Here is a 14,130-nt window from a genome sequence, read left to right on the forward strand (position 1 = left end):
AATGGCTCACACCCAAACCGTGCTTCTGTGGTGAGACAGTGGTTGTACCTTTGGTGCCTGTTTCCTCTGACCATGCTGGTTCCTGTCTCACCTCCTCCCCTTAACAGAGCTTTGCTTTCTCAGGCACTGCCTCACCTGGAGCAGGGCCTGGAGCACACAGCCCTTTGGGACAGAAGGGGCAGCACCTTCTCCCATTCTTTTGGATAGTGAGGAAACCCCACTCTGTGCAGAGTGACCAGAAAAGGGCAGAGAATACCTTAATCTTTGAAGTTTTGAAGAGATCTGTGTCTCCCTCAAAGCTAGAAGGCAGAGTTAGATCTGAGCTTTCCTCAGTCCCAAGTTACAAAGACACAGGAAGATCTGAGCCCTTGATTTGGACTGCAGCAGGGAATGCTCCTCACTGTTCTACTAAATATGGTCTCAAGTGTGGGCTGGGAAAACCTGCACCTTAAGCACGCAGAGCAGGCAAGGGACACAGTGGATTTTATTCAGATTTATTGAAGCAGCTCCAGGCTGAGTAATAAACACACCAAACTGCTGTATAAAAAAGAAATAAATGTGCAGAACCAGCCCGTGGGCAAAATACTGTCACACGTTCTGACATTCCAGGCTACTGCTCGGGTGCTGTGAATCCCAGCAGTGCAGTCCTGCAGCTGGTCAGGAGTGTCCTTTCTCCTTTCTAGTATCACTGAAACCAAAACAGTCCCTCTGGTTCCTGCTCTGAGATCACACAAGGTAGGAGAACACTTGGAAACCTTTTTGCTGTCTCAAGGGACAGCACAAGCTGCCAGCCCAAGGAGGTCCCTCCGTGCCTGTCCTCTCCCTGGCCAGACCAAGGGGATGGATTTGCAGAAGCAATTCAAAGCCAAAACTGAGCTGCCTCGAGCCCTGCTGGTGCTGATGGCTCACAGAGCTGCCAGTGGGAGGAGGTGCTCCTGCTGCCCGTGTGTTCCATCTGGGTCCTCAGTCAAGGGAGGCACTTGGCAGAATCAGGTGTGAAGCCTGTGGTGCAGAGCAGAGTATTGTGAGACCAGGGCACAGCAACCCCAACCCCTCTCCTCAGGCCTCAAATCCCAGAGAAATCCCAGCAATGCCTGCTGATGCCCCTCTGCAGCCAGGAATTTTCTAAAGGTATCACTGGATATTTTATTACAGTAAATAATTTTATTTAGACAGCACGACTCCTGCAAGGAGAAAAGGAAAACCCTGCAGGGTCTGTGATTCACTGGCATAGTTTCTGCCAAAAGCCTTTAGAAAGATTTAATTCCAGTTGCAAATGTTGAAAGTCAATCTCTGTGTAGCAGAAAAGCAATGGCATGAAAGGGACACCAGGGAATAATTAGAAGCAGAGAAACCCTGTGTTTATACATAGACAAGGCTTGTCTTATAAATGCAATTACCCACCATTCTGGGACTAAATCCCAGCTATAATCTTGTTCTGGCACCAGCTCACAGCCCTGGCGTCCCACAAGACATTTGGGTGCCACTGGCAGATTAAGTGTGGCACCAGGAGGAGGAGGCTGTGCTAAAAGCAGCAGCTGGAGCCGGTGGCACCACGGGGTCTGTCCCAGCTCCTGCAGACAGCCTGCCTGCACAAACATCAGCTCCTCCAGCCTCCTGACCCAGGCACGACACCCAATCCCTGCACACAGCATTCCCCAAGATCTTTGCACGGGCCAAGATGCCAGGTTGAGAGTCTTATTATTTATACTGATCCTTCTCCCTGCAGCGTTTCAGCACCTAGAGAGATCTTCTCTCTCCTGCAGGGCTTTTAGACCCCACCACCTCCTGCAGGGCTTTTAGATCCCACACTACCAGCCTGAAGTTTTGGATCTGATACACAAAGCTGCTCTCTAGGACAACCCCAGTCCAGAGCCACGTGCACCTGCCCCTCAAATTTTAACCTGATACAGAGGAGCTCTTGACCCACAGCTCTTTACCTTCCAGGGCTCAGGCTGACAGGTACTTCCAGGTGCTGACGAAGGCGGTGGGGATGAGCGAGTAGGGCACGGTGGTGACGCTGCTCCACGTGTCGGACGAGGGGTCGTAGCAGTCCAGGGTTTTGCAGCGCTGAGCCCCGCAGTAGCCGCCCACCACGTAGAGCCTGTTCCCCGAGGTGACAGCGCGGCAGCTGATGCACTTGGCAGTGACATCCCCAAACTTGGACCACTGGAAGGTGTCGCTGTGGAAGCGGTAAGCGGAGCTGGCCGAGAACTCCGTGTCGCCGCCGATGACGATGACGTGGCTGCCCACCACGGCGGCGGCCGTGTAGCGCCAGGGCTGGGGGCAGCTGGCGGGCACTGTCCAGCGGTTCTGGCAGGGGTCGAAGCACTGCACCTTGGGCAGCTTGTTCTGGTTGGCGCTGGTGCCCCCGAAAACAAACAGCTTCATCTTGGCTCCCACCACGGCGGCGTTGCTGACGCCTTCCCGGAGAGGAGCCACCAGCGACCACTTGTCCAGCTGAGGGTCGTAGTGCTCCACCTGCTTGAGGGACACGGAGGGCGAGGCCGGGAAGGCCCCGCTCATGGCCGTGTGTCCCCCCACCACGTACAGGCAGTGGTCCAGCTCGGCAGAACCGTGGCCAAACCGCGCCACCAGCATGGGAGCGGCTTTGGCCCACTCGTCGTGGAGGGTGTCGTACACCCAGACGTCCCTGGAAGCGCCGTTCTCGGAGCCCTTGCCGCCGGTGATGTAAACCTTGCAGCCGATGGCGCAGGCGCTGCACTCCTTGCGGGGGCTGGGGATGTCAGCACGAGGGATGATCTCGCTGCTTTTATGGTCCAGCATGTAAATCTTGTCACACATGAAGGTCTGGCCCCCGAGCAGCAGCAGGGCCTGGCTGACCTTGCGGGGCCGGGCGCAGCACCCCGTCACCAGCCCGTCGTTCTGGAGGATCTTCATTTTGCAGCGCACGGCGTCGGCCACGATCTCCTCCCCCAGCTTGTGGCTGGTCACCAGCTTCTCACAGGCCACCTGCTTCCTCAGGTAGGACTCGGGCAGCAGGGCCAGGCGCACGGAGCGCAGCAGCTCGGGCAGAACTTCGTGGCGTCGGGGCAAATCGTAGCGGATCCAGCCTATAACGGCTTCGTAGACCAGCGTCTCATCCTCCACCTCCAGCTCCTCGCTCTCCACCAGCTCCAGCAGCTTGTCTTTGGGCAGCCGGAGGAAATCCTCGGTCTTGCAGAGCGAGGTGAAGTTGGCCAAGGCCATCCTCCAGGACAGCTCCAGCAGCCGCTCGCAGCAGTGGGCATCGGACAGCAGCAGCATGTTCAGGCAATTCCCAGGGTAGAGATTCTTCTCCAGAAAGTCGGCCGAAGCATCCCGGATATCCTGGAACTGCAGCATGTCCCCGGCCTCTAGCAGGGACTCGGCGTTCTCCTCGTTGATCAGCACCCGGGCTGAGTAAGCGTAGTCCAGCAGCAGCTCCAGCACCTCGGGGTGCAGCGTGTCACGGAAGTTGACCTCCCCATCTCTGCTCTCCTTCAGGCCCCCGCTGAACATGGCGTTGAAGTAGCGGCTGCAGGCGGCCAGGACGGCGCGGTGGCACGGGAAGCTCTGGTTCCCCGCCCGCAGCACCACGTCGGTGAAGAGGTTCTGCTGGCGGAGCAGGTTCAGCTGGGTGAGGAGGCTGTCGGCGTGGCCCGGTTTGTGGAAGAGGTGGATGTTCATGGAGCCGGAGCTCGAGCGGGATTTCCGGTTCTCGTGGCTGCTGACGGACATCGTGCTGAGGCTGCTCTGCGGGGCAAAACCGGCGAGTCAGCACGGGCAGCGCGGGCCCGGGCCCGGCACGGCCGGGGCTGCGGCGGGACGGGGCCGCCGGGAGGAGCCCGGTAACGGGAGCACGGTGGGGCTGTCCCGAAACGGGGCACCGGGAGCACCGATCAGCCGCGGGGCACCGACCGAAACGGGGCACCGGGAGCTCCCGGACCAAACACCCGTGCAGCGCACGACTCCGCCGGGCCTCAGGTAGTACCGGGGAGGGGGAGATGTGCGCTCCCGGTGATGCCCGTGCCCAGCCCGCCCCGCGGTCCCGCACCCAGCTCAGGTCCCGCATCCGGACCCGCGGGGTCTCACCCGGCTCCGCTGTCCCGCGCCTGACTCAGTTATTCTGCACCCGGACCCGCGGTTCCTCACCTGGTCCCGCACCTGCCCCCCCGGTCCTACACCTGGTCCACTTGTCCCGCACGGTACCCCCCTATCTCGCACCCAGTTCTGCACGGTCCCCTTTATCCCGCACCCGGTGCCGTACGGTCCCCGCTGTCCCATACGCGGTGCCGTACCCGGTTCCGCATGACCCCCGCTATCCCGTACCCGGTCCCGTACCCGGTCCCCGCTATCCCGTACCCGGTTCCGTGCCCGGTTCTGTACCCGGTCCTGCCCAGTCCCCGCTATCCCACACCGGTTCCGCGTCCGGTCCCCTCTATCCTGTACTCGGTATCCCATACCCGGTTCCGTACTCGCTATCCCGTACTCGCTATCCCGTACTCGCTATCCCGTACTCGCTATCCCGTACCCGCTATACCGTGCCCGCTATCCCGTGCCCGGTTCCGTGCGCGTTCCCGCCCGCTCCCGCTCCGCTCCGGCTCTGCCGCCGCCCCTCCGCCGCCGCCGCGTGGCCGCCCCGCTCCGGCCCCGCCCCCCCGCCCCGCAGCCAATCAGCGTCCGCGGCGCGCGGTACTCTCCCTTTGTGAATGGGAGGCGGGGCCAGCCGCGCGCATGCGCAGCGCGCTGACCCCGCCCTGCCCGCGGGCAGCGTGGTCGCGTCCCCTCCCCACGTGCGCGGGGGCCCTGCGGTGTCACCCGCTGTCCCCCGCTGTCCCCCGGTCCCAGCATCGCGGCACGGCCCGGACATCGCGGCACGGGGGCCGGGCCGGCGGATCTGAGGCTCCCGGGCTTTGCGGACGGAGCCACCCCGCCATAAAGGGCCATAAACGGGGCAGCCGCGCCGGGACCGGCAGCGCCCTTTGGATCCCGGCTGCTGACAAAGGCGGCTCGCGGCCGGAGCAGCCAGCCCTGCTCAGCAAATGTTTCCTGCATGGAGCATGTGAAAAACGCCAATCACTTCTTTTTAAAATTTTAAAAAGTTATAAAAATAGTAATACAATTGGAGTAATAATAATTGGGACAATTTGAATTAGGACAATATGAGACAATAAAGACAAAGAGTTACGGATGTCCGGATACCTTTTTCTGCACAGCACGAGCCCGAAAAAGGACACAGTTAACAGAGGATTAACCCTTAAAAACAACAGCCTGTTGCATATTCATACATCTCACACCTGATGCATAAATTCCACTCAAACACAGGATTCTGTCTGGTCATCATCAACTTCTTCCTCTGAATCCTGACAGCGCCTTCGAGGCGGGAAGAAGTTTGTTTCTTCTGATAAGAGGGCAATAAATTCTCTTCCTCTGAAAGATTTAGGTGTCCTGTGGCTGCTGTCTTGCTGCGAGTCCTTTCTTTAATAAAAGTATCTTACATAGCATCGTTTCTATTTTAACATTTTTTTTATAACCCAAAACTATATTTACCACACACTACTTAAGAGAATTAATACATCATTACTTTCTGACACAACACATATAATATTCATTTGAATATTTGCGAAAAGCCAAACATAAAATTCGCATTTTTCACAGAGCAGCCTCAGAGCTGTGGAGCCCGGCCCATCATCGGCACCACCGACCCCAGGGCTGGCTGCTCTCCTGGCCAAGGGAAGGAAGTGCCACCCTCTCTCCGATGCCACATTGGAAAAGAGAAGAAAATCACCAAGTTTTGGGAGGATCGGGTCTGCCTGCACAAGTTCTTGTGCTAAAAATGAGTGAGTGCTGCCCTGGAGAGGCAGCAGCAGCCACCACCTCAGCAGGGATCAAAACCACCTCAAGAAAAAAATACAAATTCCAGAAATTCTGGATTACCCAATTTTGATTTATCTCTGCACTTTCCAGCTTTACCAGCTGCAAATTAAGGTCATTTGTTGAGGAATTGATGAACAAATGCACTTAGAGCAGTTTACAGTGTCTTTTTCTCTCCATTAAAATTAATACATGGTTAAGATTATTATTAATTTGGCATCAGAGGTTATGCAGGATTTCTTGTCTTGTTTTTTTAAAATTGGCAGAGCTACAATTGTCCTGTATAACATTAGTATTAATACTATATGAATACCTAATGTATAGTATATGAATACCTAATGTATAGTATATGAATACCTAATAGTATTGTCCTGTGCTGAGCAGTCCAGTGAGTCCTGGAGGAATAATTCAATGGGGTGAAGAACACCAAAGAAATCTGATTTATTATTAAAAACCACTAAACTGCAGCAGGAGCCACCACAGTGGGTGACAGGAGCAGGCAACAGCCAGAGGCCTTGGGTGCTCCCCCTGTTCAGGCACAGGACTGAGAAAAGGAGAGAATAAACAAGAATAAACAAACTCCAGGTAAGCCCTGAGCTGTACCAAATCCTGCCAGTCTGGCAGCAAATCCCCAGCACAGGCACATCCTCAGGGACACTGCAGGGTCAAGGTCCAGATAAACACCAAGGGCAAAGGATAAAGAATATCCAGGGCTCCCTGTGCTCTTTGAACACAGGCAGGACACAGCTCCCTGTGTCCAGGCCAAAACCAACCCCACAGAGCAAGGTCAAAGCTCCTGGAAGTGCAGCATGTGCTGAGCTGGGGGCAGGGACACGCAGAGTAAGCAGAACTCTTTTCAAAGGATGCATTTCCATGGCAGTCAGGCAGGGACTGGGAATTACTGCAGCAGGAGTGTGAAAAATGCATGTATTTTATGATTGGCTTTTTGCAAATATTCAAATGAATATTATATGTGTTGTGTTAGAAAGTGATGCTGTATTAATTCTCTTAAGTAGTGTGGTAAATATAGGTTTTGGTTATAAAAAATGTTAAAATAGAAACGATGCTATGTAGGATACTTTTCTTTAAAGGACTCACACTGAGATAGCAGCCACAGGACACCTGAATCTTTCAGAGAAAGAGAATTTATTGCTCTCTTATCAGAAGAAATGAACTTCTTCCTGCCTTGAAGGCGCTGTCAGGATTCAGAGGAAGAAGTTGACACTGCCCAGACAGAATCCTGTGTTTGAATGGAATTTCTGCATCATGTATGAGATGTATGAATATGCAACAGGTTATTGCTTTTAAGGGTTAATCCTTTGTTAACTGTGTCCTTTTTCGGGCTTGTGCTGCCCAGTAAAAGGTACCTGGACATCCTAACTCTTTGTCTTTATTGTCTCATATTATCCTAATTCAAATTGTCCAAATTATTATTACTCTAATTGTATGACTATTTTTTATAACCATTGTATTACTATTAAACTTTTAAAATTTTAAAAACAAGTGATTGGCGTTTTTCACAAGGAGGAAGGCTGGTGACACATGTGGAGCTGCAGCTCACACAGCACTAATGCTTTGGAGCTTTCCAGAAGCAAAGATAAAGAACTTCTCCCTGTTATCAGGAGGAATGATCACTCAGGGCCACCTTTGAAGCATTTGTGTCGTTTATTATTGGCAACGCCCAGAACTGTAACTGCCAACCCCAGCTCGGCACTGGTTTGATTGCTCCTTTGAAAGGTGATTTATTAAAAAAAAAAAAAAAAGCAGGAAATTTATTAAAAAAGGTCGGTTGGAGGCTGGTGGAAGAGCTCCACCCGGTGGCACTGCACAAAGGCACAGCTGGAGCCTCAGCTCTGCAGGAATCTTCACTCCCAACATTTCTCCTCAAACGGGCAGGGCAGGTTAGGAAGGTCCACGCTGCAATTCCTGCCCCTCTCACCTCTGAGGAAGCACAAGGATCACAAACAGCATCCCCTGCTGGCTCCTGACCGAGCCCAAACCCCACATACCTGGAGAATTCCCAGCACAGGGGTCCCACCCTGGCTCAGGTGCAGCCCCAAGCCCAGAATGGGAGCTCCCAGGATTCTTCCCTTACCAGCTCTCTGTGACAGAACCGTGGCCACTCTGCTCCTTTTAGTGGCCAAAACCACGGCAGGTTGCATTTATCTTTTGAGACAGACGGAAGCAACTTTCCCCCTCAGTTTTACCCATTGTTGATTTTCAGAGGATTCACCTGAATTATTTCTCTGATGAAGAATGATAAAAATTATCAGCTGCAAACAATCCCCTCTGGAGCAGGCATCTGGATTCCATCCCAATTATGGGATATCTGGAAGGACAATCATCAACCCAGGAAAGTTAAAATACACCCTGCCTCACCAAAGGCACTTCTACCATGTGAAAACTGAGCTTGTGAAGCTCAGCTCTGGCTTAAGCAGCTTCAGAATTTGCTCCTCTTGATGCCTGGTAGATTCCAATCAGGGAGGAGATGGTCCCCAGGAGTCCTACCAGCCATGGAGGGAACCTTCCTGCCCAGAGGAAGCCTGGAGGCAGCCAGTGGATTGCATTGCACAGATCTGCTGTGTCCATGAGGATGCTCAGAACTTCAGCCTTCACCTGGGCTCTCAGCTTCTGCTGCCTCTGAGGGGAAGTGCTGCTGGAAGGAAAGGTGGTGTTAGTGACAGGCTGCCACATTAAACCCTTTTCTGACCCAGACATGGGGTACTGAGAGGTGTTTTAAGAACTTTTATTCCATTTTCAGTCTCATGTGAGGGGTGAGACAATACAGATGTTATAATTCACACCATCACCAAGAGAAGTTAACTATTTCCTAATTACAATACATTATAAACACTTCTTGGCCCATCAGCTTTAGCCACACCATGCTGTAAATGCCTTAAAGCCAATCATCCAAAATTACCCCTCATGGGCCCTACTACAATGCATCTTTCACAGTTCTATTTCTCCAAAGTATCCAGTCTTATTTACAAAAGCATCCTTTGAAACTTCCTAGTTCCATTTCTCTCTCAGCAATGTCTGTGCTATTCCCTGGCATTTCTAAGCCAGCATTTCTTATCTCAAGGTTTGACACTGTGTGAGCCTTCTGTCAAACTTGGAGAATTCCCTACAAATCCATTTCCCACATTAGTCCAGCATGTCCTCAGAGCTGTGATGGCTACAGATGAGAACTGACAGGTGTGGGTGAGTTACAGGAAGGATGGAGAGGGACTCTGGAAAAGGACACAAGGAATGGCTTCCACTGCCAGAGGGCAGGGATGGATGGGGTATTGGGAAGGAATTGTTCTCTGGGAGGGTGGGGAGGGGCTGGGATGGAATTCCCAGAGCAGCTGGGGCTGCCCCTGGATCCCTGGCAGTGTCCAAAGCCAGGATGGACAGGGCTTGGAGCAGCCTGGGGCAGTGGAAGGAGCAGCCTGGGGCTGGGATGGAATTCCCAGAGCAGCTGTGGCTGCTCCTGGATCCCTGGCAGTGTCCAAGGCCAGGTTAGAAGGAGCTTGGAGCAGCCTGGGATGGTGGAAGGTGAAATGGGGTGGGATGAGCTTTAAGGTCCCTCCCAACCCAAACCACTCTGGGATTGCCTGATCAGCTCTACAACCACAGAGGGAAATCATACCACTTGTGCTGGCTCAGTTTTCTTCTTAACTGCAACAAAATTCTCAGGGATCTGAAAAGCACAGAATTATTTCTCCTACAGCACCAAACAGGAGGAGCTTTTTTTTCCCCCCTCTTTCACTACCAACTCCAGAGAGGAAGAAGAGCATCTCCCCCAGCTTTGCCAGGTCAGGATCACCCCCAGGTGCCCATGTTGTACTGCAGGGTGCCCAGGAGCAGGGCAGGATCACCCCCTGGTGCCCATGTTGTACTGCAGGGTGCCCAGGAGCAGGGCAGGATTACCCTCAAGTGCCCATCCTGTACTGCAGGATGCCCAGGAGCAGGGCACAGTCCCCAGGTGCCCATGTTGTACTGCAGGGTGCCCAGGAGCAGAGCAGGATCACCCCAGGTGCCCATGTTGTACTGCTGGATGCCCAGGAGCAGGCACAGTCCCCAGGTGCCCATGTTGTACTGCTGGATGCCCAGGAGCAGGGCAGGATCACCCCCTGGTGCCCATGTTGTACTGCAGGGTGCCCAGGAGCAGGCACAGCCCCCTGGTGCCCATCCCATACTGCAGGATGCCCAGGAGCAGGGCAGGATCATCCCCAGGTGCCCATGTTGTACTGCAGGATGCCCAGGAGCAGGGCACAGCCCCCAGGTGCCCATGTTGTACTGCAGGATGCCCAGGAGCAGGGCAGGATCACCCCCTGGTGCCCATCCCGTACCGCAGGATGCCCAGGAGCAGGGCACAGCCCCCTGGTGCCCATCCCGTACCGCAGGATGCCCAGGAGCAGGGCAGGATCACCCCCTGGTGCCCATGTTGTACCGCAGGATGCCCAGGAGCAGGGCACAGCCCCCTGGTGCCCATCCCGTACCGCAGGATGCCCAGGAGCAGGGCACAGCCCCACAGCGCCGTGCTCCGTGTCCACCACCGCTGGGAGGCGGCTCGGAGGATGCCGACATCGGCGGCCCAGGCCAGGTGCTCGCAGGGGTAGTACAGCTGGTTGGCCACGTTGGAAAGCACCGAGAGCCCCCGCACCAGCGCGTCCTCACCCTGCGGGATCGGCACAGAGCGGCACATGGGGCACGGGGGGTGCCCGGAGCACCGGAGCCACCCGGGAGCACCGGAGCCGTTCTCACCTGGGGGCCCAGCCCGTAGCTGCAGCTGTGCCGGAGCATGGCCAGGTCGTCGAAGAGGCGCAGGGCGGTGCGGCAGGAGCTGAGCTGGGCAGAGGCGGCCAGGAGCCCCCCGGGCAGCCCCCCGGGGCCGGGCAGCGCTGCCCCTGCCAGCTGGCAGCCGTAGGACAGAGCCCGGACCTGCGGGAACGGCGGTGCTGGAACCGGGGCTGCTCATCCATCTATCTTTCTTTTCCCTTTCCCTTTCCCCTTTCCTTTCTCTTCCCATTGTCCTGTGCTCCGGGACTCCCATTCCCGTTTCTATCTCGTCATTTACCGGTAAAACTTGGATTGTTTGTGCCCCCTCCGCCTTCTGTCGTTCCTTTCCACCACCAGCACTTAGGAATCCCTCAGGTGCTTCATTCCCGGTAAAGGTGGGTCGCTAAGGTCCTGTCGTTCACCGCCCGGTACCGGAGGGCTCAGACCCCACTCACCACCCGGTACTGGGGGGGTTCAAAGCCCTCACTCCCCGCCCGGTACTGGGGGGCTCAGACTCCCCGCCCCTCCTCACTCCCCGCCCGGTACCGGGGGGCGCAGACCCCTCCTCCCCTCCTCACTCCCCGCCTGGTACCGGGGGGCGCAGACCGCTCCTCCCCTCCTCACTCACCGCCCGGTACCGGCGGGCTCAGACCCCTCCTCACTCACCGCCCGGTCGCGGCCCCGGTGCGTCTCCAGCGCAGCCACGAGCCCCCAGAGCGCGCCCGCCGCCATGGCAACACTTCCGGGTGTGAAGTCACGTGCGGGCGCAGGGTACGCCGGGAAGGAGGAGGAGCCGTCGCCATGGCAACGCGGCCTGGCTGCCCCGCGGCCCAGCCGGGCCCTGCCCGGGGATGGTGCCTGTGAAAAATGCGAATTTTATAATTGGCTTTTCGCAAATATTCAAATGAATATTATATGTGTTGTGTCACAAAGTAATGCTGTATTAATTCTCTTGAGTAGTGTGGTAAATATTGTTTTAGGTTATAACAAAATGTTAAAATAGAAACGATGCTATGTAAGTTACTTTTTAAAGAAAGGACTCGCAGAGAGACAGCAGCCACAGGACACCTAAATCTTTCAGAGAAAGAGAATTTATTGCCCTCTTATCAGAAGAAACAAACTTCTTCCCACCTTGCTCAGTTAGGATTCAGAGGAAGAAGTTGACACTGACCAGACAGAATCCTGTGTTTGAATGGAATTTATGCATCATGTATGAGGTGTATGAATATACAACAGGCTGTTTTAATATTTGCGAAAAGCCAATCATAAAATACACGTTTTTCACATACCTGCTTCAGTGGGTCCAGAGGCTGGGCACAGAGTCACACTCACACTGCTGCTAATTCAAGCTCTAAGAACTACCTGGATATTATCTTTTTATAGCAGAGTATCACAGAATCAGAATATCCTGAGCTGGATCCCTCAGGGATGATCAGTGCAGCTCCTGTCCCTGCACAGCCACCCCAACAACCCCACCCTGAGCACCCCTGAGAGCTCCTGGAGCTCTGGCAGCCTTGGCACCATTCCCTGGGGAGCCTGGGCAGTGCCCAGCAGCCTCGGGGGGAAGAACATTTTGAGTAAATCATCCTTTGAGTAATTCAATCTATTTCATGAAATGGGTTCATGGCACTAAGCAGAGCCACTCCCACCCAAGCTTTTGCTGCTGGACTTGAGATCCTTGTGGGTCCCTGTAGCCATGATATTTTCTGAAAAATCTTTTCTTTAAGATTTTTCCTCTTGAGAAGCTGAGAGGCCTCAGGAACAAAATGTAAACAATGGTTATCTGCTGCTGTGGAATGCAACAGGTGGATCTGGGATTGGTCTCATGTGGTTGTTTCTAATTAATGGCCAATCACAGCCCAGCTGGCTCGGACTCTCTGTCTGAGACAGAAGCTTTTGTTATTTATTCTTTCTTTTTCTATTCTTAGCCAGCCTTCTGATGAAATCCTTTCTTCTATTCTTTTAGTATAGTTTTAATATAATACATATCATAAAATAATAAATCAAGTCTTCTGAAACATGGAGTCAGATCCTTGTCTCTTCCCTCATCCTCAGACCCCTGTGAACATGGTCACAGGTCCCTTCCCACCTGGAATATTCAGTGATTCTGGCTGTTCTACACTTGTTGTATCCTCAGATGCTGCAGTTATCCCACCTGATGCACCACATCCTTGTCCCAGTCTCGTGACTCACCTCACTGCAATCTGCTGTCAATCCCTTTGCCACTTCCTTACGTAAAATGAATAAAATTAATTATTTCTGGGACGTGAATCAGTGTCTTGATCTTTCATCATCGCTACATTTGTTTTTAAAAGTTGTTTTACATTTATTTTTGGGAGGAAGGAAAGGATTTTGATCAAAAGCTGGGCTTATGCAACCTCAGGAAGGGATGTGGTTAGAGCTGGTCATGGAAGGCATTAAGAAAATCCTCCTGTGACGCTGCCTCCTGTTTGTCCAGCAGTTCACAGAGAGGTCCCTTCATGCCATGGGTCTGTGTTTAAGCCATTTGATTTGCTAAATGTGGAACAGATCATAGCTGAATTGGTCTTTTCCTTGGCCCTAAACTTCTGGAGCAGCTCCATAACTACCATATGGAGTGATATTCCCATAACTGCCATGTGAATTTCTTCATTTGCCTCCTCACCCTGAGAGTTGTTTACTGTTTGGGCGAGGGTTTTGAGCAAAGTGCTGACAGCAGAACTGGCCTTTTCCTGTCATCAGGGGAAATGCACACACGTATCTGTGACTGCAGAGCTTTCCTGGTGCTGCCTCCTCATTTACTGCCTCGAATTTAATTTTAATTTTGATTCCATCTGTCAGCAGATCAAAGTTCTGTCAGAACCACACCAGCCATGCTGCAAAGGGACTTCCCAAAGATGTGCCACAGCTGGCCCAGCCTTAACAGGCTTGGATTAACCACAGGGGGAGTGGGTTTATACCCAGCAAAGCTCCAGCCTCCCCTTAACTCCCCTTGAAGTGTGCTCCTGAGCTACTTGAGATGGACCAGTGAGCACCAAACCCTGTCTGCTCCAGCCTCAGGTGGGAGCACAGTCGTAGATGAGAAACATTTTGAAGGGAGAGGAAGGACAGGCAACCAAATCCCTAAGGCAGGGAGCGTTGGAGGGAGGTAGAAGGGACTGAAGTCCCCCACAGAGGGTCAGAGGAGGAAAATTGCCATGGTTAGAGGTGTCCAGGCAGGGTAAACACCTCAGAGAAAGCTGAGCATGTGCCAGGTACCAGAGACAGAGGATGCTGCAGCTGCCCGGGTGGGGTGACCCTGTAGGTGACAACACTCAGATCTTGGGGCTGCCAGGCTCAGTGGTGCCACCTGCCCCTTTCTCAGCCCCATCCCAGGGAGCTGAGAGCTGCTTTGTCTCCTCAGGTGAGATGCTCTGCCCAGGAGGGCACAGAACCTCTGCGGGGCTGAGCAGAGAGGAGAGTTCACACCCAAACCCACAAACCCACTGAAATCCAACAGGCAAACTCCCAAGAGAGCTGTGTCCCCATGGG

At 53.9% G+C, this 14,130-nt stretch overlaps 2 protein-coding genes across 6 annotated transcripts; both read right to left on the bottom strand.

The window, feature by feature from the left end:
• Nucleotides 1-478: 478 nt before the first annotated feature.
• LOC129131203 (ectoderm-neural cortex protein 1-like) lies at nt 479-4,622 on the bottom strand. 2 transcript variants are annotated; one of them, XM_054650042.2, is made up of 3 exons: nt 4,514-4,622; nt 1,941-3,735; nt 479-1,002 (listed from the first exon to the last, which is right to left on the bottom strand). In XM_054650042.2, exon 2 carries the CDS (start codon nt 3,718-3,720, stop codon nt 1,951-1,953), a length of 1,770 nt encoding a protein of 589 aa, XP_054506017.1. In that variant the 5' UTR covers nt 3,721-3,735; nt 4,514-4,622; the 3' UTR covers nt 479-1,002; nt 1,941-1,950. The 2 variants fall into 2 exon arrangements, with proteins under 2 accessions (XP_054506017.1, XP_054506018.1); XM_054650043.2 differs by having other exon boundaries at nt 4,528-4,615.
• A 2,880-nt stretch (nt 4,623-7,502) lies between these two features.
• On the bottom strand, nt 7,503-11,410 carry PEX11G (peroxisomal biogenesis factor 11 gamma). Of its 4 annotated transcripts, none has more exons than XM_054650046.2 (5): nt 11,287-11,410; nt 10,606-10,782; nt 10,341-10,519; nt 9,488-9,538; nt 7,503-8,509 (listed from the first exon to the last, which is right to left on the bottom strand). In XM_054650046.2, the coding sequence occupies exons 1-5, from the start codon at nt 11,350-11,352 to the stop codon at nt 8,287-8,289; spliced, it is 696 nt and encodes a 231-aa protein (XP_054506021.2). In that variant the 5' UTR covers nt 11,353-11,410; the 3' UTR covers nt 7,503-8,286. The 4 variants fall into 4 exon arrangements, with proteins under 4 accessions (XP_054506021.2, XP_054506020.2, XP_077047518.1 ...); XM_054650045.2 differs by having other exon boundaries at nt 7,503-8,512; XM_077191403.1 differs by having other exon boundaries at nt 8,232-8,509; nt 10,292-10,519.
• Between the last annotated feature and the right edge of the window lie 2,720 nt (nt 11,411-14,130).

Source organism: Agelaius phoeniceus, chromosome 29 (assembly GCF_051311805.1).
Source record: "Agelaius phoeniceus isolate bAgePho1 chromosome 29, bAgePho1.hap1, whole genome shotgun sequence".
In the NCBI taxonomy this organism is placed as follows: Eukaryota; Metazoa; Chordata; class Aves; order Passeriformes; family Icteridae; genus Agelaius; species Agelaius phoeniceus.